The 26,172-nt window shown below is 39.5% G+C and overlaps 1 protein-coding gene across 1 annotated transcript; it reads left to right on the top strand.

Annotated features, from left to right (window-relative positions):
* The first annotated feature begins 1,109 nt into the window (after positions 1-1,109).
* Positions 1,110-25,967, top strand: CIP2A (cellular inhibitor of PP2A). The gene is made up of 21 exons (XM_066340664.1): positions 1,110-1,234; positions 2,218-2,365; positions 3,650-3,762; positions 5,624-5,718; positions 6,343-6,439; positions 7,382-7,504; positions 7,656-7,798; positions 8,514-8,589; positions 9,681-9,911; positions 10,387-10,546; positions 11,407-11,548; positions 12,254-12,353; positions 13,231-13,349; positions 15,884-16,079; positions 18,272-18,346; positions 18,430-18,540; positions 19,273-19,469; positions 21,303-21,416; positions 23,263-23,345; positions 23,838-23,977; positions 25,007-25,967. The coding sequence occupies exons 1-21, from the start codon at positions 1,133-1,135 to the stop codon at positions 25,175-25,177; spliced, it is 2,736 nt and encodes a 911-aa protein (XP_066196761.1). The 5' UTR covers positions 1,110-1,132; the 3' UTR covers positions 25,178-25,967.
* Positions 25,968-26,172: the final 205 nt, after the last annotated feature.

A 26,172-nucleotide genomic window follows, 5' to 3' on the forward strand; every position in this document is an offset into this window, starting at 1 on the left:
TGTGGTGCCTTTGAGCATGTTGGACTCAGACTTGGCAGCGTCTTTTGGACTCAGATTTACACCAGTCGTGGTGGCTGCAGCTCCTGGTGTGACATCCCGGCCTGATGGTGACTCCAAGCCCACGCTCCGGTCACTTCTCCAGTATTCCCTTGCAGCAATCATGTGAAGCAGGGGACACGAGAAGGATCAAATACAGAGGCCAATATAGACATTCCTACTCATATTTGCACGCCTAATGTGGCAGAAAAAAAATCCGTGCACGAGTTGAGAAAACGCGTTCAAAAGCTTCGCACAGCAGCATCTCCCTGCCGACATCCGAAAGGTGGGTGGGTGAGTGCGTGTGTGCCCATGTCGAGGGGCTGAGCGGTGAGGGGCTGGAACCTCTTGTACCTCTTGTACACTGGAAAGGTTCGAGCACATGATGTAAGGAAGAACGTGGTCCAAGAAGGGCGTGATCCCGGTGTCCCGGGGCGTTCCAGCGGCAAGGGGTACGAACGAGGAAAGGATTCCTGTCGCAGCGCGGGCGGGCGCGGTGCCAGCAGCGGCCTGCGGGGGTCGCTGGGTGAGGCGCAAGAGCGGTCAGATCGCGGGGCCGCGGGTTCGGTCCCCGCCATCGCCAAGACACCGCCAGAACGTCCCCTTCCACGGGAGAGCCCGGGGAACCATAGGTGGAAGGAGAAGCTGGCTTCTGGCCGGGCTTAAGCCCTCCCCAATAGCAGAGAAAAGGATAATGGGGACTAGTAAGACAGCAGGAATGCGAGGCACTGCTGCGGGCGCCAGATGGGAACCGACGGCAGCTCCGACAGGACGCGGCTCTCCAGAGGCTGGGTGGCTGGAAGACTCAGCTCACCCCGACCGCACAGAACTCCGCTTAAGTAGAGCATCCCTCTGGATCGCCCCGACGGCTTTAGTGAGCCCCAAAGCCGCTGTCAGCGATCCAAGCGCCCGCACCGCCCTGATCCCGCGGCTGCCGCCACCTCCCCCGAGCCGTGGCCGCGGCCCGCCCCCTGCCGCCCTTAAGCAAGATGGCGGCGGCGGCGTCTCCCGTGGTGCCGCGCGGCCGCTGCGTCACGATGGCGGCGGGAAATGCGAGTGAGGGCCGAGTGCGGAGCGTCTGAGGGGCCGCGCCGCCATGGACGCCTCTCGCTGTATGAAGGCGCTGCTCCTCGCAGCCACCGAGTACCGCGCCGCCAAGACGGCGCACAACACCGCGCTCCTCCAGCGCAGCCTGGAGGTGGGAGCGGCGACCGTGCCGGGGCGCGGGGGGAGCGGGGCGTGGGGCGGGCTTTGGTGGCCGTTAGGGTAATGTTTTATGAGGCGTTTGTGTCTTTACAGAGGTGTGCTGTGAGGCTATACGCACCCAGGGCAAGCGGACAGTATGTGTTACAAGGGGCTTGTTTTGTGGTTTTTTTGGGTTTGTTTTTTTTTTTTTTTTTTCTCTAAAATTCTGGCCCTCATGAATAATTTCCAAACTTAAAAAATAGCGTGTGAATGACCAACTGGTCTTGTGTCTGGAGATTTCCAGTTCCGTGCAACACGTATTCAAACGTGTTTTCTGCTAAGGAGGTGGTCCAGTGCCTTTCCCTGGTCTTCAGGTACAGCTTTGTGTACAATTTACGTGGTGGCCTTTGATTTAATCTCCAAGTTACATTTTTCAAATACAGATTTATTTTAATTACTAGAGCGTTTATATGAGAGTTAGTATCTCGCTTTGCTTTCCTCTCTATATCCCTTGAAAAGAGACACAGAGGGAATACACAAAACCAATGTGTCTCCATTATGCAAAATATGAACTGTGTGTGCCTGTATTGGTGTGAAGGTGTATGTTTTTCTTATATTTGGTTCTTATATTTGTATATTTGGTTCTTATATTTGGTTCCCTCAGCTCAGGTTCCATTTTTTCATCCCAGTCACAGAGGGCTCCCAAAACAGCGCTGACTGCCACTGCACATGTTGAGCAATCTATTGGGATTGTTCTTTCAAAAGAAATAAATTCGATACATTCCAAGCATAAAGGAGCGAAAAACAGATTTTTTTTTTCCTATTACTGCTTTTTTTTTTTTTCCCCAGCAGATGTGAACATAAATGTCCCATTTATGGGGACATTTATGTCTAGTAGGACAAAATGTATTTCATACAACTCTGTGCTTTGACTTCTGTGTCAATTACATTGTTGCAGTTGAGTAATTAAGGTTGTTTTTCTCCTTTCATCTCCAGGTTATCTCTGGACTGAAGCTTACCTGGTTTTTTGCTTCAAACCAGATTCTACCAAGTGAATGTCTCAGTTGCCTTGTAGAGCTCCTGGAGGACACTAATATAAACCCTTCTCTGGCCCTGTCTGTGGTTACTCTGCTATCACAGCTCGGTAAGGTTTGCATCTGAACTTTTTATCTTTTGTCTGGGCAAGGGAAGATCTGGATGATGAATGTCTTGGAAGAACATAAAGTGTGAGGTATGAAGTATTTTTCATTGTAGTGGAGCACTTGGCTAAGCCACCTCTTAAGAAAGTTTGCAGTGAGAAGGAGATTTTAATCCCCTGTGAATGACAATGATCATGTTTGTCACAATTTGTTTATCTGCTGGGTAGGATGAGAAATTATTCTCTTGTCCTTACTTGTCAAATTATTTTTGGAGCTGGAAAAGACTATCTTTTTAAGCAAGTGAGAAACCTGGCTGGAGCAGGCAAGGATAGGGAGCAATCATGCCACATCCTCAGCTGTCATCACCTCAGTTTACCTCTCCCACTGGACTGTTTCCTGCAGTGTGGGCTCTCCAATAGCCTGGTTTATGTGCATCAAGTTTCCCAACTGCAAAAGAGGTTCTACTGCCTTTAGCTTGTGTCTTGAGAGGCCTTTTTGGGATTTTTCCCCCCTCCTCTACTTCATGGAAATGGGACTTCATTGTCCAGGGAGCTCTGAGCTCAGAGCACAGCCTTCATATACAGGGAAAAGTTACCCTATCACTGCTTAATTTTTTGTCATATATGAGTAGTTCTTCAATATTTGAGTCCTTTATTTGATATTTGATGCCCCCTTGTTTATCTTCTTCTAATTAATGGATTTTAAGCATCTCTGAGTTTCCATTTATGTTTTTGGAACAATTTGGAATAATTACAAAATTATATTTGTTGCTGGGGTTCAGTCTGGAAAATTTTAAGAATTGAGTCCTCTTCCTAATGATCTATTGCTCTACCTGTTTTGTTCTGCATCTCTTTGAGGGTTGCCTAAGCAGAACTGGTGTCTATTTATTTATTTAACTAATGCTAGATAACCCTATCAAGTCATCAGTTTGAGTCTACCTTTCCACCACAGCATAAGGCAAGAAACTGAGCTCATTGTGTTTAAGATCTAAGCCTTTGAAGTGCAGGTTTCAAGATCTCAGAACTGAAAGTTGGTAGGTAAGAGGTCAACTATTCTTTCAGTGTCCAAGCATCTTAATCCACTAAAATGGATTAGTGTTGTAATTAACTGTATGTCCAGAAGTGAGGTAGAGAGACAAGTGTGTAGGAGCTGTCATTTATTTGTAGCTACCTTTAAAACAAACATGAAGAACTGATCAGAGACTTTGGCTTCTGTTTCAACTGGTAGCTAATACAACAGTTTCTTTTGGTATGAGATGGGGTTTTTTGCTAATTATTTGTTAATTCCAGCTTCAGATGCAGAGACTAGAGAAGCTCTCCAGGACACCTACAATCTGACCAGTGTGCTGGCAGGAGTGCTTCATCGGAATTCTACTAATCTGAGTCACCCAGTCCTATTACAGGTAAAGGAATTGGGGTTAATAATGTTTGGCTCCTGTTGCATAATAAACATTATACTGTATGCATATAATAACCCTTCAAAGGCTCTCTTGGAAATAATGTGTCAAGGGAAAGTTGATTTTAGCTGTGGGCTTTATTGGCTGCATGAGGTGGGTATGACAGGAATTTAACAATTTATAGAGTTCTTTGTACTCTCTTGAATTTTACTGTGCTTCTCACCTGCTCCAATCAAAAACAGCCCAAAAAATTCCACAAAGCAAAAATAACAACCAGCCAAAAAAAAAAAAAGCTGCTTTTTAAAAATTATTTAAAAACGTCACTGCTTGAGAGCTCAGAGGATTGATTTCCAGTTGAAGTATTTGGCTGTTTTTCCTGACACGAGCTGTTTCATAACACAATTATTTTGTGTAATCAGTACTTCGACAGGTAACTGAAGGAATGAAAGAAAAGCTGTGGCTACCTATTTTCATGGGAGGTTTGCAGAGCATATGAAATCATGCATATGAAAATATGACTGGCATCTTTTTTTCTGGCCAGTGCTACACAGCCAGTGAAAGCCAGGTGCTGTACTAATTGAAGCTTCCAGTGAATCTGACATCCATCAGTTTGTACTCAACAGTTTTAACCTGTCCTTAAAGTTTTCTGTATTTTTTTTCGAATATGCACAGGTTTTCCTCCAAGATTTCAGCATGTACTTGCTGGTTGCCTATTGTCCCTTGTCTTTTTCTGAAAAGCAGAAAATTAATTTACTAGTCCTGTGGAAAATAACTCAGGCATTCTGTAAAGATCCCTTTTCTTGTGGTCTGCATATTTCTTAAAGCACTAGGAGTACCATAAGGTCTAGGAATCCAAGTGGTTGGCCAGTCAACAGGAGAGATTTTGTAGTCACCAGATAGATCCAGTCTTAAGACCTTGGAGCTCCTAGATGTCTAAATGGTGAGGTTCTGTTTTAACTGCTAACCTCTTCTGTGATTTTTGTCATGTTTGAGTGTATTGACTTCAACACTCTTCTGGCACATATCTGTATGAATGACATTGATACATTTAGATCTGCTGGCACTCTTTAAAGCAAACCTGTTTTCCTGTAAGCATCCTTTCTACAAGGGCTTGCGAAGTCCTTTTTGGATTTTGATGAGACTTCTAAACCTTTCAATAGGACAGAATGGAGAACTTGCTGGTGAAGCAAAGATGGGGAATTGAATGTGATGCCTTGAGAGGATGACCTGGAACAGAGACTAGATAGAGCTGAAAAATAAAGTAGGGTACACCTTGGGCAGTACAAGAGCCTGACCAGGGCTACACCCAAGATGGACCCAAAATGGTAACAAAATTCACAACTGGTAATGAGGTTTCACATTTTTATAAGTTTTGGGCCATTTGCATATTGTCCAATTACAGCTTCAGGTTATGGAGTCCTTGATTGCTCTCTTCAGTTCACTGTTTATGCTTTTTGGGCCTGGAGAACCATGTCCTTGGTTCTTGGGCTGGAAAAGAATTGTTTTGTCCATTTACCTTGTGAAGAGAACTTGCTAACACCTAATGTGAAGCTCAGAGTTACACACCAAGGCAGTACAGAATCTGAAAAATATGAAAGCTAAAACTTAAGGTATCAAATGGGCTGAAAAGGTAACACCTCTGTCAAAATAAAATCTTAATAATGTTTTTGGGCTTTTACAAGGTACATCAGTATGTTAGGAAATTACAATATGCTTGCAGCAGCTTATGTAATTGTTATGCTAATGTTAGAGTCTGAAAATAACTCAGTTGTGGTGTCTTGATATTTGTCCTTTCAGTTTCATCTTTCGTAACATCCCTCCTGGGGTGGTGTAGGACAGGCATATGACCAGCTTTCTGTTTCCTCAGGGTATTCAGCTGCTGCAGAGACTAACCTACAACGTTCCCATCTTTTGTGCTGGTGCCAACATCGATGGATTAATTTTGTTTCTAATGCGTCGTGTGTAAGTGTGTACTCAGTGTCTTTTCTTAGGGAAAACAACGAGCTAAACTTTCTGAAGGCCATTAAGTACTGTACTAACAGAGTATCCAGAGCCAGCTGAAGTTAACAGACTTTCCTTTGAAAACCGTGTACTTGTTACAGATTGTCAAACGCAGTGATTGTGGGACTTTGGGTGATGGAATATTAATTGGCCTCAGCCTGCCTCCACACCTTTGGGAGCAGGGAGCTAGCAAAGAGAAAACCCTGGAGGAAATTCATGCTTCTCACTAGGAGCAGACTTGTTAGATTAATAAAATTTTGATTCAAGTTCCCTTGTAAGAAATCTAGTGAATTTTAGAAGTAAATGTAATAAGTGACCTCTTATAGCAGTGATCTCTGATACTTCAGGGTTTTTTCAGATGTACTCAGTTAAAAGGTGAGTGCACTGCCCACACTGCATGGATTATAATCTGAATTTTGCTTTGCATGGTGAAATGGTGTCTCATGAAAAAACAAACTCCCACCAAGACACAAAACGAAACAAAAGTCCCCCAATCAGCCAGCTCCCCTAGCCCCCACCCTACAATTTCTTGCAACTTAATTTAGGATGCTTCAATTAAAACATTTTTTGGGCTTTTCTTTTAAGTCAATCCGATGAAGATGAGTTAACAGTACCGTGTTTAGGACTCCTGGCAAACCTTTGTCGTCACAACTTGTCTATTCAGAGTCAGATAAAATCTTCGGTAAGAGCTTTGCTTTTGTGTCATGATTCTCTGGCTTAAGGGTAAGAGTTAATTGACTCTAGGTAATTACCTTAGTACTTCTCGAACAATTTCAGCAATTATAACCCTGACCTGCTTGTTCTGCCAAATAGGCAGTTGTTTCTCTCTGGAGAAAATAACCAGTAGAACAGAAAGTTGTGTATTCTCTTTCGCTTGGTACACTGCTGTGTTTTTGCCTTGGCTCGTGTTATGCATTTGGTTTTTGTAACTGTTCTCTGCAGCTGAAAGCTGAATTTAAAATTTGATCGTCCTTCCCTAGAAAAACTAAATGTCATTAAAACAAAGATTGTAGATGGATTTTTGGTAAGCAAGAAGGAGATTTGCCTTTCATAAATCAATAAAATAGCACTGATCTTCATGTTAGTGCCCTTGAATCCTCAAATACATATAGGTATCTGGACTGCTTGGTTCCTGTGTCTTCATAAATCAGTGCAAACATTTTATTTTTGAATTCAGAAAGAGAAATTAATCTACATAAAAACAAATGTTGTTCTGTTTACCTTGGAAGATGGACAGGGGGCAAAGAAAAGGGTGAAACTATTGTCAGATCTGATCATTAATCAGAAAAGGGATGGGAGTCAATTTTCAGTTATTATTTTCTCCTATAGGCTTTAACAAAATTACTTTCTCATCTTTCTTTAAAATAATGGTGGAATTTCTTCCTTGTTTGGTTCTCTGTAGTTTTGGGGTGTTTTTTCTCATTTTTCCTTATACAGGTTGGAAAGAGACCATTATATCACTGCCAGTATTGTGCAGTAGTACAGTGAAATAGCATTCGTAGAGAACTGTTACCACACCGACTTATTTTTGTATTATTCATTATTTGTATGGCTTATGTGTAAATATGTCAAACCTGTCAGTTTGGTGAGTTTGTAATACCTTTGTTTCTCCTTTTTGCTGTAGAATAATGTGAAGAGTTTCTATCGTACCTTAATAAGCTTCTTGGCCCATAGCAGTTTGACTATGGTTGTGTTTGCACTTTCGATATTATCAAGCCTTACCCTAAATGAAGAAGTAGGAGAAAAAGTAAGTGAGTCATTGAAGTTGTTTCTATTCTTAAGTTGTAGCTAAAACCAGTTGTCACACTGGCCACAGAAAATTCTAATTCCAGCTAATTTTAGTAAGCAAAACACCCAGCAGAATATGTGCCTATGCATAACTTTCTTCTTCTTTTCAGCTCTTTCACGCTCGAAATATCCATCAGACATTTCAGTTAATATTCAATATTGTTGTAAATGGAGACATTCTAACAAGAAAATATTCTGTTGATCTACTCATGGATCTTATGAAGAGCCCCAAAGTTGCAGATTATCTTACTAGGTATGGCTTCATTTCCTAAAAGTATTTTTCCTAAGGTCTAGTTCAGTTTCTTTGCTGTATGCTATTTGAATTCTAAATCAAGGCTTAGGAAAAAAAAAATCCCAAGATGCTTTTTGAATGTTGCTAGTTGATTATAATTATAACTGCTATATCTGAACCTAAAGGATTGCTGGATTACTAGTTTGACCCAGAAGTGTGACTCAAAACCCGTTTTTTTCATAGGTGCTGAAGGAATATTGACACCCTGTTCTGTAATGTTTTGTCTAGACAGTGTTGGTAGTCAGACAACAAGATGAGTAGTAGCTATCCTGCCTTTTACAGTGCTATATAATCTTGAAGTGGAATAGTATGGTTGAAGTTGTAAGAAGTAATAATTTTACAGGGGGAGGGGTGTTAGAATTGTTCTGTGGAGAGCTTGACTAGTAGTTCTGCAAATTCCATTAGGAGAATTTAGGTGCTGATTTTCAGTCTAAATCAAGCAGTAAGAAAACTGAAAAATCAGAGCTTATTTTAAGGAATTTGATTTCATTCTTAGAATATTTTAATGCTTGTGCTGTTTTAAATAGAAATTAAATTATCGAAACTATTGCTGTACTTGAAGTGTTTGGCGGTAAGAAGGTGAATAGGACACTTTCATTCATCACTTGGTGTGTCTAAATGTGCTGAAATTTCAGTTTTATTTATAGGTTTTTTTCCTTCTCTATGCATGCTGTAGATACAAGCACTTCACCTCTTGCCTTGCTCAAGTATTAGATCTTCTTCATGGGAGGGATCCTGATTCATCATCTAAGGTATTTATACTTTTTCACTTAAAGGCTAAGAGGCTACAATCCTAATCTAGTTTCTCTTCAGTTGTTATAAATAGGTTCCTTGGGTACAAGGGTTGATAATGAAATACACTGACTTCAGGACTCTTAAATGACCTAGAGAATTCACCAAGTGTATATTTTCAAGTTACTCAAAAAGCGGTCAGGTTGAATTTGTAGTGCTGGGGATTTTGCCAAATTGTTTGTCTGCTTTCAGGTAACAGATGTAAAGACAAAAAACCAACATAAACACCTTTAGTGCTTTGGTTGATAAGAAATGTTGGGATCTACTGGCATTGCAGTGTATCTCACTTTGCTCTCTAAACCTTGAATTAATACTACTCTGACTTCAACAGGTGATCATGGAATCCTGATGCTAATTTCAAACATACAGGAATAAGTGTTCTCACCTTAGCTGAACAAATAGAACCACTTCTGTTCAAGCACTGAATTCTTACATTCAGCTTTGTCTCACTATCTTATGTAAATGAAACATTGGCTATATGTCACTAAAGGCTAAAATATGAAATGTGAAAATGTTGGGGCTAAATATATCAGTGAAATAGATCTGGAGCTTTTTTCTATGAATATGTTACACATCCTAGTTAATAATAGATGCTACTATTTCTCTCTGTGTGATTTTTGTTGTCGTTTATTGGGTTTGTTTAGAGAGGCATGTTGACAAGGAGCTTTCCAGGGCGCTTTTCTCTTTGTGCATGCTCAGAGAATGCATGTGCATCTATTCCTGCCTCAGAATGTTTTCTCTTCGATGGCTTTCTTCATGCTGAGTGTATACATGTTTGTACTTTTCACTGTATCAGTGGCCAGCAGTCATGTCCAAAGAAAACAAAGAGCAATACACTGAATACTGTCACAAGCCTTCACCAGCAGTCCAATGAACTGTTTCTGCTCCTGACTTGGCTTTAAGGAAAGAAAACTATTCCTCAGAAAACTTTCAAGTGCTGAAATGAGTTGCACGGAACTTGTGTATCTCTTTAGAGTTGTGTTACGGGAGTTGCGGTTTCTGTAGAAGTTCTTGATGTGAAAGCATTTGAACTCTCCTTCACTTCACACAGATCTTAGAGCTGCTGCTTGCCTTCTGCTCTGTGCTAGAGCTGCGTCACACCCTGCGGCAGGCGATACTGGAACCAGCTGCCTTGCCAGTCTCTGGGAACACCAGACTTGTGACTCGCTCCAAGAGCTTTGAACCATCTGTTGTTGCATTGGTGCACTTGTCAAGCCAACCCTTGGAAGGCTCTGAAGACTGTTCAGGTTTAGCATTGCAACTGTTCAAAGAGATTTTTGAGGTACCAAGTCTGATATCTGAGTTTAAAGAGCTTCTTAGTAGCTCTTATTTTTTAAATTATTTTAAAACAGCAATTATAATTTGACTTGAAAAATAGCACATACAAAAAATACCTGTAATAAAGTTAATTGTGAAATAGTTATGTTGAAATAAACATAGTTCATAAAACAATCATTCTTTTAAAGACATAGAGTATTTTTGAAATGTGCATGTTGTAAGTGGCATGTTTATGAAATCACGAGGTAGGTAGAAAACTATCAGGATTTCTTTCTAGGACTTACAGAAATGAGGAAATTCCTGCTGTTTCTGTTTCCTGTGAAACTTCCTCCTCCAGTGTGATACTGGTCAGCCATCTTAAACCTGAAATAGCAAGAGGCTGAGAAAACAGGAACATAGATTGGTGCAGGAGGGGTAGAGTAAGCTTGGCTTGCCTGTACTTTTAAATATTGACATAAAATAAAATGTCTTTTTTACAGGATGTTATTAACAATAAGAATGGCGAATCAGCTGAACACGTTGTGGATCTTTTGCTGCCTGTTCTTCTTGATCACCTTCAGATGCCAGAACAGATTGTGGATGAGCTTTTAGTGAAGAAGAAGTGTGAAAGGATGGTCAAGGCTATTAATGTCCTGACAAATATCCTTTTTATATGCTTATTGGCAGCTGATTTATTATTCCTCCACCATGATCTGCTCTAAGATGTTAAAAGACATGTCCACCTTGGGTCATTTTAATAGCTTCTGATGACAATAACTGCCCTAATTTTACTTAGGAGTGTCATCTTGCAAGATCTGAAGTAGCTTTCTAATTGCTGTGAATTTATTTCATAATACAGTGGTGCAGGATAAAATGGTGTGGCTATTCAACGGAACAAAAGCACTTTGCAGATCAAAAGCAAAGATGAGTGGTTTTTGTTGAAACTGTGTGTGGAATTTGGGCGGCCACCTTCTTGATCCATGTAGTATTGTTGCCAAGCTAAGTCAAGTGCAGCTCCCAGCCAAATATGATACAAATTTAGATCAGAGAAACAAGGAAAAATAATGTGGAATGATACAGTTTTACACTCCTCATTGAGGCCTTAGTGTCCACTGTAAGTTTAGTAAGAAGGCCATGACTGCAGGGTGTAGGTCCTGCATCTAAACTGAGTTCTGTGGAGAAGTCTCTGCTGGCTCACTTCTAAGTAACTGGTCCTTGTATTAGGGACTGCCTGGTCCCTGCCATTTGTTCACTATGTTTCTTTATGCTACCCATTTTATTGAGGTTTCCCTTCTCTATCTGTTTCCAATAAGTGTGTGTATTAACTGAAAAGTGAAGCTTATTTAACTTGTGAGTTAGGCGTGATTTAAGTGCTTTTTTTTGTTGGGTATTAAACACGTTTTTAGAGGCTCTTGTGCTTTGATGCCCTAGCTTGTGTGTCCCTTACTATTACAAAATGTTGCCTTTTGGTGCCAATATCTAGTGATAGGTATATTGAACTTATTCTTAACTCTGTCTACTGCTCTGCAGAGATGACACACTGAAAATGCGTGTCTCGAAGGTGCTGACTGCCAGCCAATGCACATGTCTGATAGAGCACCAGTTTCCTTATAGTGGCATTGATGCTGGTTTTGGGACAAAATTTGTGGACTCTAAAATGTGGTGAGCACACATATTTATCTAAAATCTAATTAAGATTGGTGTGAGAGTTGTGATATTGTTGCAATGAAAAGAATATGGTAGTTGAAAGTACCATTTAAATTCATATAAATCAATATTTGTATTAAATCAAACAATATTTTGTCAAATAAAAAGTAATCTTGCTGGTCAGTTCATTCAGATAATGTTTTTTGCATAAGCTGGAGATCCACTTATGTGGAACAATGACCTTAAACCTCATGCAGTATTTCAGGCTGATCCGAGTTTAAGCTTACTTAGAGCTGCTCATGGGAAGTGATTTCTCATTTTGATTTTATGCAGAGTTCTGAAATACCACACATCACTGTGGGGGGGCAGTTGTTGCACTGAAAATTAAATACACATTCCTTCAGCTCAGTGTCATTATAGCTAAAAGTCAATATGGCTATAAGTTACATGGCTAAAACCCAGTGAAATATAATTGGACCTATAATTAAACCCTCCTCATATTCAACCTGGAAGTGGTGAAGCTCAGGCACACGTCCAGGGAACTCAATATGATCTCTTTGGTTCTAGCATTGTTGCCTTGCTAGATATATTTATTTTCTTTGTGAAAGTATTTGTTATTTTTTTTTTACTTGAATGAATTTGTCAGTGCTGATTTGACATATCTCACCTGTTTGGTTTTTTTTCCCACCCAATTTGCTTTTCTCCATGGATGTTTAAAAGCAAACTTGCTGCTGATATTATTTTGAACATGCTTGATCTTATGAGCAGATTGCAGCAGAATGTACCTGGTATGAAGGACAACTTCTACAAAATGTTACAGGTACGATTTTAAAATGTTTTATGGAGTGTATCTGTGAAATAAAAAATCACTACACTGTGGTAGTTTTAGCTAAAAATGTTTTGCATGCTTCTCTCTGAAGCTGTAAAACTTCTAGGAAAATACAGTCCCTTATGCACAATTCCTAAAGGCTGTTTCACTTTTAATTCTTCTAAAATAACAGTAGTTTGCTTTGGTAATGCATATGAAATCATTTTAGCTGTGTGGTAAGAAATATCCTTTTAAGACTGCATTGTGACTGCAGTTTAAAGGTAGCAAACTAGAGAACAATTACCATAACAATATAATTATTTGTGGGGTTGTGTATTATTATTATAGTTATATGTATATCTAATTTGGAACTTAGCATGGCCAAAACAGTTTCTGGTACGTATTGGTCAGATGATACCTTGATAATTTACTTTATAGATGGAAAAGCAATCCAGACAGTCAAACACTTCTTGCTCTTTTACAGATTTTTCATTCTAGAATGGAAATTGTGTAATTTAATGGGTAACAATGAGTTTTGCAGTCCATAATTAATCTTCATAACTTCAGCTAGTGACTTTTTATGTTGAGTATCAAGCACTTGAAAATTTGCAGGAATTAACTAGCCTCTTTACCTGTTGTATTGCCTTTAATGTAAAACATGATTTCAAATACACAGAAGTATAGTCTAATTTTTAAAATCACTTGTCTTCCATGGACTTCAGGCTCAGAAACTTAGAAGGGCAAACTTTAAGAATGTAACTTAAGTTTTGAATAAAGCATTACTGTGCTCATGGGCCTTGATATTGTGATGTTTTGCTAGTTTGTGTTTCGTGGGGAATTTGTTGTTGTCTGATGTATCTTATTTTGGCCAAACTAATTTCTTTTTTAGGATCAGCGCTTGATTACACCTTTGACATTAGCTTTAACATCAAACCATGGAGAGCAAGTCCAGTTGGGGCTTAAAATACTGTTTGAGGCTGCACCCTTACCAGATTTTCCTGCCGTAGCGTAAGTATTTTTGTGATACTCTGGTTAGATTTGACATTTTTATGGCCTTAGTAATATTTGTGCTTTTTGGAGTACTGTTTTCAGCTCATCAGAGACAAACTTTAGAAAAATTGTCATGCTTCTGCTCTGTGAGACAAAGACAGCAGTGATCCTGGAGGCCGGAGGAAACCATCACAATGATGTTAATTTTATTTCAGGTCCTAGAGAGAGCAGAGGAGCGATTGACTCCTGTCCTTAAGTGCTCATTTGTCTGAAGTCTGTGTTTGGAACTTAGGGTGCATCTAATATTCTGACTGTCAGATTTCTCTCTGATGAACTCTGTCAGGTGTATCACTCTTCAATTCCTAAAGATTTGCTCGCCCTTTTGCAGTATCTTCCAAGAAAGAACAGATTAGGATAAGACACGGGCAGGTGAGAGTTCAGGTAGTATTTAAGGTGGTTTAAACAATGGAAAAAGTATTGAGAAACTCTGTTTCATGGAGTCCTTATTTCCATAGATGTAATAAAATACAAAAAAAAAAAAAAAAAGGTTTTGAATTGTGTCACAACCTGGAGTTGAACCTGACAGATGTCAAGGCCACAAGAACATTATATCAGCAGCAAAAGCCAGACATGAAAATGTATGCCTTTCTGCTGAGTGGGGCAGGGGACCTGTTGACAAAGGACATGGAAAAGATTGACATACTGAATGCCTTGCTGAATGTGTTCACTGATAAGGATTCCCAAAGGCAGAGCAGTGTCCCTGAGAGCAGTGGGAAAGCCTAGAGAAGGCAAGACAAAGCCTAGAGAAGGCAAGACATTCTGTGAGTGGCACAGGGTCAGGTTGGGGAACATATAAACTAACTGGTGTACGGAAGTGAAGAAGACCTGACAGGATGTGCCCTTGAGCGCTTGGGAGTTGCCTCTTGTCATTCCAAGGCCACTCCAGAATGTCTTGGAAAATTCATAGTGACTGGGAGAGGTTCCTGAAGACTAGGGGAAAACAAATGTAACTTCTGTCTTCAAGAATGGCAAAGATGGTCAGTAGCACCCTGAGCTGCACTTGGAAGAATCCTGATGGCAGGGCAAAGGAGGTGATCGTTCCCCTCTGCTCAGCTGTGGTGAGACATACCTGTAGTGTTGTGTCCAGGCCTCTCCAGTGCAGGAGAGACATGGACATCCTAAAGTGAGTCTAGGGAAGAGGTATGAGCGTGTATTACACAAGGCAAGACTGCAAGAGCTGACCTTGCTTACTTTTGGGAAGACTTGCAGAGTTCTTTTCAGTGTGTTGAAATGTCTGATAGAAAGGAATACAAGAGATGGAGCCAGGCTTCTCAGTGGTGTCCACTGACAGGACAGATGTAGGCACAAACTGAAATATGAGACAAAACCTTTTTGATTTCTTTAAATAACAGAAAAGAAACCCTTTTACTGTAAAGGGAGGTCAAACTGGAAAATGTTGCCCAGAGAAGTTGTGGAGTCTTCATCCTTTGAGAGTTAAAATTGCAAGGCATAGTCCTGGGCAGCCTGCTAAGAGCAGGAGAGTTGAACTAGGTGGTCTGTAAATGGGTCCCTTTCAACCTTAATTATTCTATAATTATATGGGTTTGTGGATATAAGAAACATTGTTATAATGGCCAGTAATGAATAGTCTGGCTGAAAGAATGAAGGATCTGTACAATCAGATATGTCTGGAATTGTACAATGGAACAGGAGAATGACGTCTGTGAATGCAAGCTAAAAATAGGCTGTGCTCACTTAGGAGGCAATTGAGACAGCACTTCAGTGAAGAGGTTGGCATAGCTTAGTAATTAAGGAATTTATCAAGAGCAAAAAATTTATAACTGGTGCCTCTAAAATCAGCTCTTTTGGTTTATTATTCTTGTTTGAAATATGTTATTGGTACCTGCCTTGAAAATAACAGCCACAAATTACATACAGACACTGGAATATAGGTGCTGAAATTACTTTTTTCTAAGCTTTTGAGTTCTCTCCTCTATACAGATTTAAACAGATTGCACTTTCTTCTGCATACTTAAATTGTGGTTGAAACTTACAAAATCAAATGTGCTGTATGCAATACAGTATTGTGAAGTAGAATTGCAGACAAGAAAAAACTGAGCTTTATTGGTTGCACTCTGCCTTTTCTTGATTCAATTTTGTTTTTATGCCAAATAAAAATTCTTACTAAATACTTTCTCAATCTTCTTTGAGACAAACAATGGCCTAGTTAAGTTGAATAACAACAGATGAAATAACATGTTTTTCAGGTTCATAAGAGATCTGATCTGTTGCTCAAAAAGAGCTGAGCACTGTACCCTTTCTGATGAGATTCTGTGTTTGTCTCTAAAGGTTAGCCATGATACTTTTTTCTCCCTTTTTCTGGATCTCTGGCCAGTTTGAGCCCATGCCCAACACACATCTTTGTAATGTGTGGTAATGCTTTGTGACTGTAAAATGTGACTGTAAAATTTTTTATGAAATTGTTCTCCTGTTCAATCCTTGCAGTGCTGTTTGTAACAGCTTGTGCCATTAATAGCCTTATGCTTATGCAGGCTGGGTGAGAGCATTACAGCAAATAATGCCTACAGACAGCAAGAAATGCAGCACACAGCCAAGAGAATTCAAGTGCAGTCACCTGTCACCAACACTACTTCAGTGAGGTGTTCTTCATCCTATCCTTCAAGTAATGAAGAATCCAAAGCTTCAAATATTGAGGAATTAATACAAAAACTCCATTCTGGACTAGAGGTTAGTAGAATTTATATACCCTTGTGAAACATTTGACACTTTTTTACTGTGAGGGTTGGAAATTAAAATCCCAGTGTCAGACTACTATGTATGTAACAGTTAAGTTTGGTTTAGATTCCTGTCTGTTTGGAATGTGCTCTTTTTGCTGACCTCCTGAGCAGAATTCAGACATCCTATCTGTGTTGAGCTACACCTGAAGGTAGGGCTCCTTACTGAGGGCCCTCTCCAGTGGGTTTGCCCACAGTCATGTTAGCTGCCAGGTGTGGAGGCAGGAGAGAGGTACAGTCCAACTGCACAGACTTGCTGGGATGCATAAAAGGAACCTCCTCCCTCTGCTTCCTGAGAAACAGCCTGTGATTAAAATAGAGATGCTGGGCTGCTTTAGAAGAGTGTGGTGCATCTCTTGTGTGCCTAAACACGCATACTGACATTCTCCTTTTGTTGGCTGTAGCTGACAGCTGACTCTAGCATTTGTAGTTCAGCTCTTTTGGTCTTCTAGAATAGGTGCTGTTATTATTTCAGAAGGCAGTTTTTACTTCCCTCTGCAGCAGCTTGCATTGTGAATGAGACACCCAACTAGGCACCACATACCGTGTGCTGCTTTTTGGGCCATCCTGGCAAATACCAAATATATCTCCTCTTTCCCTTTTCAGTTCAAAACAAGTCAGCTGTTTTGTAGCTGCTTTAGACTGAGAGATGGATTGTTGATTCTATTGTCTTTTGGCTTAGAAGAACAGTATGCAAATTGGGAAAAGGTATAGGAAGTTTCTTGATAGCAGCTTGGTATTTCTATTAGTGGTATTGCCTCTAGCCTTAGCTGTGTAACTCTTATCTCTTTGTTGTAACTGATTAAAGTGAAATCTGAGAGCTACCAGTTCCAGTCAGGTGCCAGAATAACAGTGAAAAAGGTCAGGTGACTCTTGCTTGGCTTATTTTTTACTCTGCCACTGGATGCTCCCATTGATCATCCTGTTTAGTCTGTGGGTGCATTGCTGTGTATATTACTGTAAACCAAAGCAACCACAGGTGCCTGCACAGCACTAATGCAGCAGCTTCCAGTAATGTGACAGACTGTAAACCTGCTTCGATTTACTTTTCAGGGGAGAAAGTTACTGATGAATTGTTGAGTGATTCTTTTCTTAGGCCATCTAATTAGTAATTCAAAAGCAATATATACGTTCACTTGAAATACTTGAGTTCTGTCTGTGTGAAGCTCAAATGCTTGTAAAAACATAATTGTGAAAACACTTTTCATAGTATCACTGTTCACATAGCATGAAGGGAATTTCATTCTTAGAGCTTTTCTTACAGTCATTTCTATGTCCTTTAGATATTTTAAGTTTGCAAGTAGAAAAATAAACTGCTTGTTTCATAGTTTGGGGACAGAAGGATGAGCTGAGAACTGGAGCTACACAAGGTCTCCTTTTAATTTGCAAAAAGCATTCTTATGTAGTGGTTCAGGGTGGTGCAGAGATGGTGGCTTTTCTGTAGGTGTTCAATGTATGAACAGCTGGCATAGTTTGCACTTGGTTGTGCATCAGCATCTGTGAACAGCTGGTCAGAACTGGTGCTATAGCAGCACTGCCTAAGAGAAAATACCCTGAAATCACTAAGTAGCATTCTCACTTGACTCAGGCATATACTTGAATAAACACTTAGGACTTCTTGTGCCGTACATGCTGCATTTCCCCTAGTAAGTCACTGGGTTAACAAATTGGATTCTTTAGGTCCTCAGTAGTATCCTTTCCAGTATCCTAGAAAAGTGTTCCTGGGCCTTTCTCTTAATTTGTGTGTTGAGAAGGCCACAGAGTATGAACAAGGAGTTTTAACCATATGCATTTTGTGCTGATGATGTTAGGACAGATTGTGTGTCCTATGAGGGGCCTGCTAATTCTCCAGCATAGATTAGACCGAGGGGAGTGATTTTAGAATGGTGATTTTACCTTTTTATAGTGTTGGACTATAGTCTTCTGCAGATGACTCCTATTAAGCCTAACCAGTTCAATTGCTCACAAGCTTTTTTCTAGGGTCAGGTGGATATCTTTGTGTAGATAGCCTCAGATACAAGAATGAGAATTCAAATAGCCTAGTGGCAGGTGGAGTTCCCAAAACCACTGAGCTCTTTAGGCACACGTTACCTGTGTAAGTAAATAGAAATTTCCAGTCTCAGTAATTGAAGAACATTTCCCCAGGTGAAGGAGCCCTTGGCTGATGTGAGGATATCTGACATAATGGATGTCTACGAGCAGAAGCTGTCAGCCATAGCAGTGAGTACAACCTGATGTGCTTGGGGGTGCTGCAGTTGGTACTTTCAGAAAATGCTAATGAGAAATGTTCTCCCTGTATGCAGTCTAAAGAAACGAGGCTGCAGGATCTTCTGGAAGTAAAGACAGTAGCTCTGGCTCAGGCTGAGAGGCTGATGGCCCAGTACCGGTGTCAGAGAACCCAGGCTGAGTCTGAGGTGAGTCCAGGAGGTTCAAGGTGGGACTGAGTAGTGATTGACTGGGGAGCTTGAACTGTAATCACATGTGAAAGCTATACTGCTTATCTGTAAGCTGTGCTTGCAAGTTAGGGCAGTCTCATTTTTCACCATGAACATCCTGTTTTCCTCTGGACTATTCTTTGGCACAGTTTTTTTTGGATGTCCTTTCCCTTACAGGAAGTCAACAAAGCCAACCTACTCTGCTCATTATTGTTTGTTAACCATTGGTGTTAATTCAGCAATATTAAAAATTAATAAACCCACTTTCTAGAATTCTCTATAGAATTTGCTGGTATATAAAGAACTGTTTCCTGTCTGTGCCTTTTGATTCACTAGTCAGAGGTGAACTTACAGAACCCACAAAAGCAAGCTTTATTTGAATTTGAAAAGTGAGTATAATTTCTATTCTTAAAAGGTTATATTAAAGATTGTGCTGCTGGTTACTAAATGCACAGCTAAAATGTATCATCTTTTACTTTGTTCTTCCCTCTTCTCTCCATTGTCTATAAAGGGAGTTAAAGGAATTTAGTGAACCAATTAATTTGTAGATAATATTAGGTGAGAGAATTTATTCTCTTAATGTAGTTGGTGACATTTTGGTGTTAGATCTATGGCCTCAAGCATGCCTAATACAACTTGAGAAACAGATTTCCTTTTAATGTATGTGGCTTTTTTTTTCTTTTCATTTGGGGGGTGTCTTTCCACTCGAAGGCAAGAACTCTGGCTGCAATGCTGAAGGATGCAGAACGAAAAAATGAAGAGCTTAACGATTTGCTGAAAGCTCAACAGGTAGAATCTGAAAGAGCACAGAGTGATATTGAGCAGCTCTTTCAGCACAACAGGAAGTTGCAGGCAGTTGCTGAAGAACATGAAGTACTTAAAAAATCCTATCTTGATCTTCTTCAGAGGTAAGACATGTAGGATCTCTAAACTAGTATTTAATATGAAAAGAATTATGATGTCCTTTACTGGGCTAGGCACATTAGAAGAGCAACATTACATGCCATGTCAAGTTTTTAAGTGAAAAGGTCTTCTTTTTCTTCTGTATGCTTGTCAATAAAGTTAATTTAAGTCATTCAGGAAATCAAATTTATGTTACATTTAACATAGTTAAATTTATTAATATATTAACGTTCAGCTTTCAGTGGAATGAGGTGCTGAAGGTCCAGTTGAGGAAATAGCACAAGCATTGTGTAAAAAGGTAGCATTGTTCTCTAAGACACAGAACTTACAGTGCTTAGTTTCTGTTAGCATTATACCATGCTCTCAGTATCTGGCCTGATAACATGCTTGCAAGAGTTCTGCAGAAACAGCCAACATCAGTATGTTTGCATAATGTAGGACTTGGCATTGTTGGTCAAGTCTGTACCAAATTTTGACTTAAATTAGGTAAAAGTGAGGTACGGAGGAAGGCAGCACATTGTGTGTCCTGAATTATTTATAAGCATTATTTCTTTGGGATCTTAAGCTAAAAAGAATATGTGAGACATACAAAGTACTTAAAGATAGAAAACATTTGAAAATAAAATGTGCTTTGGAAGAATAAAGGCTTAAAAGAGCTCTGACTTCTCAACTCACATGAGCTGATCTGGTCACTAGGTGTCAGCAAGGCAAAGAAACTGATAACACTGAGACCAAGTTTCTTGCTTAATAATGGGAGCAAGCATTATTAGACAATTTTGAAAGTATATTGCTGCCTATAAAGGAGTCATTGAGGGAGGAAAATATATAAAACTTTTCCATTACTAGATTTCTTGAATAAGTGTCTAGTATGGTCATTGTGGAAGTGCCTTCATTTTTGCTTGAATTCCATGCAGTCATACAATTTGTGAACATGTATTGTCTAATTCATGGGAAACAAATCAGCCTCAATCTAGTGTCTAACAATTGAAAATTCTCCGAACTAGGAACAAAACTTCCTAATCCTCACAATGTGTTTCTAAAACAAGAACTTTTTAAAGCAACCTTCATACTTCAGATATGCTCTTTCTTAAAAACAATCAATTAATTGATGCCAGGGGATAGAATTTGCCTTTTGGTAGGAAGGTGGGAAAATGTTTGCTTAGAGCATGAAATCTGCTTCAAGCCTGTATTAATTACACGCTGCATTGTCTTCAGTATGTCCAGTTTTTAGTATCACAAGACAAGGTTCTAGAAGGTCACAGGATAACCTAAAGGGTCCCTTAAAAGATGACTGACATACACAAACTGTTATAGATTAGCTCTTTGCAAATTTATAAAGGCATTTATAGTTTTGTCAATTCCTAAACGTTTTCTACTGGAGGGAGATTGTTTCCTGATCATTAATACTTCAGGATATTTAAGGGATCCTCTGAAGCTTGGCTGCTTTGTTTGTCTGTTTCCTTCTTCCGAGTCAAGCATTGGAACGGGTGCCCAGGGAAGTGGCTGAGTCACCATCCCTGGGCTATCTAAAAGATGTGCAGATGGGGCATTTAAGGACGTGGCAGTGCTGGGTTAATAGTTGACTCAATGATCTAAAGGACCTTTTCCAACCTAAATGATTCTGTGATTCTATGTTCGTTTAGAAAAAACAAACTCAAAAAATCTAACACGCAAACAGCCAGCTGTCAGAAAAAAATGCTCAACTGAACACCCTCCCTTCCAAAAGCACCTTGTTTGTTGCTTGAGTGGGATGATTGCACAGATCATGTCAAATATTTTTATTTGGCAAGCTATTCAAGTAAAAGCTCTCTTCAAAAGCAATTACATTTCATTTGTAGGCATGAAACAACTGAAAGACAATATAAAAGTCTACAGATTACGTGCAATTCACTAAATAAACAAGTGGAAGCAATGATGAAACAAAATGAATCACTCAAGCAGGAGAATGACAGGTAAGTTCAGTCTTCTTAAAGCAAGTCAAACAGTAAAACTAAATAGCACTTTAGTCTCAGTTTTTCAACTGTGCTTTAAGTAATGTCTGAGAAGTGAAGTTAGAGAAAGCCAAAGATTCTTCAGGGTTGGTTTATACATTTATGTTGGATAAGGATCTGTTGTGCTGATATTGGTGATTTATTTGCTCCTTAGTTGGTCGGAAGTGATGAGGGAATATTGACAGACTTCAGCAATAGTATGAAGAGAAAGATGATGACCCAGTGCACAGTGACCTTAGGTGCACTTGGCAGAGTGTGGAGGTGTTATTTTGGTTGTTGTTGAATTCTTAAATGCTTTTATCACCCGAAGATTTCCATGTGTTCTCTTTTAGCCTGCAAGTTTTCTCTTAAAATCTTGTCAAATTAGGGGGAAAAACAAAACAAAACCAACCAACCCTACTAAATGAACACATTTGAAAGTTCTATTAGAAGTTGTGATGAGTGGTATTCTGCCTGTGGTATAAAACATCTCTTCCTACTATAAAACTCACATTACCTATATCTTCTTGAGGAGTAATTGTAATTTTTCATTTTTGATGGCTTAAAATAGAGGTCTGGTATACCTTTCACCAATGTAGCTAAGGGAATATAGGGCTTTTCTTTGACAGATTTTATTTAATACATAACTTCAGAAGATGTCTTTAAAATATGTTCATAGGCAGGCCTTGTTTTCAGCTGAGAAATAAAATGCTATTCTTGGTTTTACTTGCAAAGTTCACTTCACCCTTCCAGGCTCTTGCCTTGTCAGTAATCAGAGCAGTCCAAATCACTGCCTTGAGTTCTGATTCAGATGGGAAATTCTCATACTGATACATTAGTTTGCTACTGAATAAATTTGGTTACTTACATCCAATCGTGCAATATGGAGCTCAGGGTAATTGGGGAGATATTCTGATGAAAGTTGACCCATGTTAATGCCAGTCTGGAGGAGCAGTTTATTATGGAGGCACTCTTGAACTGCCACAGAAATGGAGACTGTGGAAATACACATTCTTCCCTCTTGCTGGAGGCTGCAGCTTAGAAACGGGTAGATAGGCAGTAGATAAACAAGTAAACAGAAGTGACAGCAGATGCCGTCTAGGCAAGGCAAGTGGCAAGCAGAATATGCCTTAGAAATTAATCTGTCTGGTAATGGAAAAAGTAGATGAGCTTCCAAGAGTATAAAGTGCTCATGTTAGAGCTGCACTGCTGGTAGATGCCAGTGCCTCTGCATTAAATGGGTGTGGAAAGGGAGCCTTACCTGAACTCGTGAGAGCTGAGGCAGGCTTGTACACAAGCTATGGCACTGTGCTGTGTGTGCTGTGCTTGCCTTGGGAGTGTTGGGTGACAATCCAGGGGATGTTCAGAATGGTGTTTTTTGTGTATAGATGGCCTTGCAGGGATAATAACTGAAATAGGCTTTACTAATTGCATTGTCTCTTCAGGAGCACAGTGAGAGCTAAAACCCCAGCAGCCTTAATCACTAATGGCAGGAGATTTTTGCTTGTATTGAATGACAATTCTAGTTCTTCCATAGTAGTTTCAATTTTTTGTGGCTGTGATCAAAGGCACCAGTTTCTGGACTTTGTGCTTCAGGTATCAGCCTTTTCAGTAGTTTCTACCATGATCAGAGGGCAGTAACTGTGTCATGGTGGCAGGAAGGAAATAAGATCTATCCCTGCTCACACCATGTACATTCATAGGTTTGATGATTTGAAGCTCTTGACATCAGTTGGAAATAATACAAAAATCATTTTAGTTTCTTAGGACAGGGAAATGGTGGCCTATCTCATTTTAATCATTAAAATTTATTTCTCTGCACTTTTAGGACTGCTGCACAGTTAATAGAAAGTGAAGATCACAGAAATGAATTACAGCAACAGCTACAGGAGAGAGATGGCACAATAGCAAGTAAGTCACCTACCTAAAGGTCACTGAAGCTAGAGAACTAACTGTATTAACTAGATGTTGTTATTATGGGCTCTAGATAAGCTGCTGTATCTTACTGAGCAACTTGTAAACCATTAAAGTTGGCCACAGATACATAATTTAATAGTTAAATGAAACTTATTTTAACCTTTTAGAAAGGATGCATGGAGTTGAATTTTCAGACTTCACTGCATCTCTGCATCGTGTGTCCCTTCAGGATCCTCTTGCAACATGTCCAATAGAACTATTTTCAGTAGGAACTGCAATTTAGAAGAGCTTAATTTAACTCTCTGCAAACGACTGGAAGCAACCACTAAAATTTAGCAGTAGGTGGCACTACTCAGTAATTCAATTAGCAATTCAATGTTGAGTCTAAAAAAAAATTAATAAAAAAAGCCCCTTGTTTCCCAGGCTAATGCAGTATCTGTCTCCTAAGTTTGGCATCTAATCTTTTAATGTGTTCGTTTTCTTAAGCCTTGCAACAGACTATAAATGTTCTGGAAGAAAAAATAAAAACTCAGCAGAGAGAAAAAACAGATATGGAACAAACTATCAATATTCTTAGGAAGGAATTAAGTGAAACACAGCGAGCAAGGGAAGAACTGAATGTCAAGGTAAGAATTATTAGTGCCTGCATTCCTGAGACTGGAGTTTTAGGTAGAGCTGGAACATCAGTGTTTTGGTGGCTAAATAAGTATTTTGGTACCTAAAGACCCTAGAATAGCTGATGTAGTAGTGGACAAGAACAGATTCTCTCAACTTTAATTGTATACTTGAGTTTTAAGTCAGGATCAAGTTCCAAGGAGACTCTGAGGCATGGTGTATGAGTACATAATGTTGGAAAGGCAAAAAACGCATCAAACCTGTGGCATGGCGTTAAATAACAGAGTGTAACAAATTCCTCTTCTATAGTTTTGACTACTGAAAATGTAGGTTAGCTTGCTTTCCCTCCCTTTCTCACATTGAATTGAGGTACGTATGTATGCACCAAAATGTACCTAGGGTTCTTTACATCATTGAAATTCTAACAACAAACCATTTTTATCTCCAAGAAAAATGCATTTTTTCAGAGAGACCACTGTGGCTATACCAAGTTAACAGGGTAATGTAAACAAAGCCAACAAACAAAAAAATACCCCAAGCTTCAGTACAGCCTACTTGTCCTTGACTGCGGGTAAGGCTCCCTCTAAAATCAAAAGGCAGAGATTAATTTTACATGCAAACTGATCAGCAAATGCAAAGTGTGCAATCTGACAAACATATTTACTGTATTTCCATTTCCTGGAAGCAAAAGCTTATTCTCTTCAGGCCATATTATCCAGTATATAGCAAATAGGTTTTTTTTGTTCTCAGTAAATATTCATTGGTGTGGTGCTTGAAATGAAATGTAGATGGTAACACAGTGATAGCAAAGGGGTGGGTGTTTTTCCATGGTATCTGACATTGTGCACTGTGGCAGTAGCTGTAATCACTCCTGTCCACCAACTGTACAACTGAGGGACATTTCTGAAACAAGCCTGTAATTTTAAAACTGCTTTTTAATTACTTGCTTAAGTTCACCACCTGGCCATTCAGCTTTCACTGTATTGTGTGTTTTTCAGTTGGTAATGGAGGAAACTATAACATTTTGTTTGTTTCTGCAGGCATGTTCTCTGGAAGTTCAAAAATCCCAGTTGGAAGGATGCTTGGCAGAAAAAGAAGCGCTTATAAATCTGCAGAAGAATGAATTGGACAAACACGCCAGCATGATTGCAATAATTCACAAACTAAGTGGTGGCAAGCTAAGTCCAGAAACAATGAACCTCAGTTTGTAGGGCTCCTTTTCCTGTGCTTTTCCTGTGTTCTGTTAAGTGAGCTGAATTACAGGGGTGATTGCCATCTTTGGACACAGCACATGCAGTTTAGTTGCCTTTTTGCATAATGCAGTTATTGCTTAGAAAGGTCAGCAACAACAACAAAAAAATGTTATCAGAGCTGCTGAATCAAGGGAGTTGATTTGTTGGGAGTTTTGCAAACTAAGTTTGGAAAGAAACTGCAAGAAACTTTTAGTGTCCAAGTAAATTTGCAGATGTGAGTTTTTTCCCTTTAAATCTCTTAGTCATGGGGAAGGGGTAATGGGTAAGTAAATGTTGGGAGGGCTTTTGTTGTTTGGGTTTTGTTCCTTCTTTCTACCAGAAAGTGCTTGAGTAAACAAATCCTCATAGGAAATGTCAAGCATGTTAATAACTTAATTGATAAATGCCAGTTTGACTTTGTCAAATGGTGGAATGGGAGGAAAAAAAACATCAAGCTGCTCACCAGAGTAATAAGGCAATAAGGTACATGTCTGCAGAAAATGGTAAATTAATCTTTAGCATTTATGTGACAGAATCCAGGGTATGTAAATATTGATTTTATTTTTTCTCTCATTGGAAGAGTGTACTGTTTCAATATGCTATTCTAAGCCAAGTGTAGGTGAACTCTGGATTGCATAGCAAATAACTGCACGGACATTTTGACAGCATCTCCTGTGTTCTTTCATGGCAGTGTTTTTCCAAATGGTAATGGATAGTGGCTAATGGAACTAGCAAATAAATTGGTGTTTGTTTAAAAATTTGTTTAAAATATATATCTCTCTTTACTATTTAAAAAAAATGGAGATTTTTGTACTTAATTCATGCAAAGAAATACCTGTGTAAGGGGTTTTGCTTTTAGGCATCGTGATATTGCCAGTTCTGTAATAAAGTTCCCTGTGCTGCTTTCATACTCATGTTATGTGCCATATCTACTGTGCTATTGGACTTTTTTCCCTTTCCCCACAGGCTCTCAT

Source organism: Sylvia atricapilla, chromosome 2 (assembly GCF_009819655.1).
Source record: "Sylvia atricapilla isolate bSylAtr1 chromosome 2, bSylAtr1.pri, whole genome shotgun sequence".
NCBI lineage: Eukaryota > Metazoa > Chordata > Aves > Passeriformes > Sylviidae > Sylvia > Sylvia atricapilla.

Excerpts from the sequence above, each read along its gene's own strand:
- CIP2A (XM_066340664.1), top strand. The coding sequence starts at position 1,133 with ATGGACGCCTCTCGCTGTATGAAGGCGCTGCTCCTCGCAGCCACCGAG. Across the intron at positions 8,590-9,680 it reads ATCCTGATTCATCATCTAAG|ATCTTAGAGCTGCTGCTTGC; the intron begins GTATTTATACTT and ends CACTTCACACAG. Across the intron at positions 23,346-23,837 it reads GAGAGATGGCACAATAGCAA|CCTTGCAACAGACTATAAAT; the intron begins GTAAGTCACCTA and ends CGTTTTCTTAAG.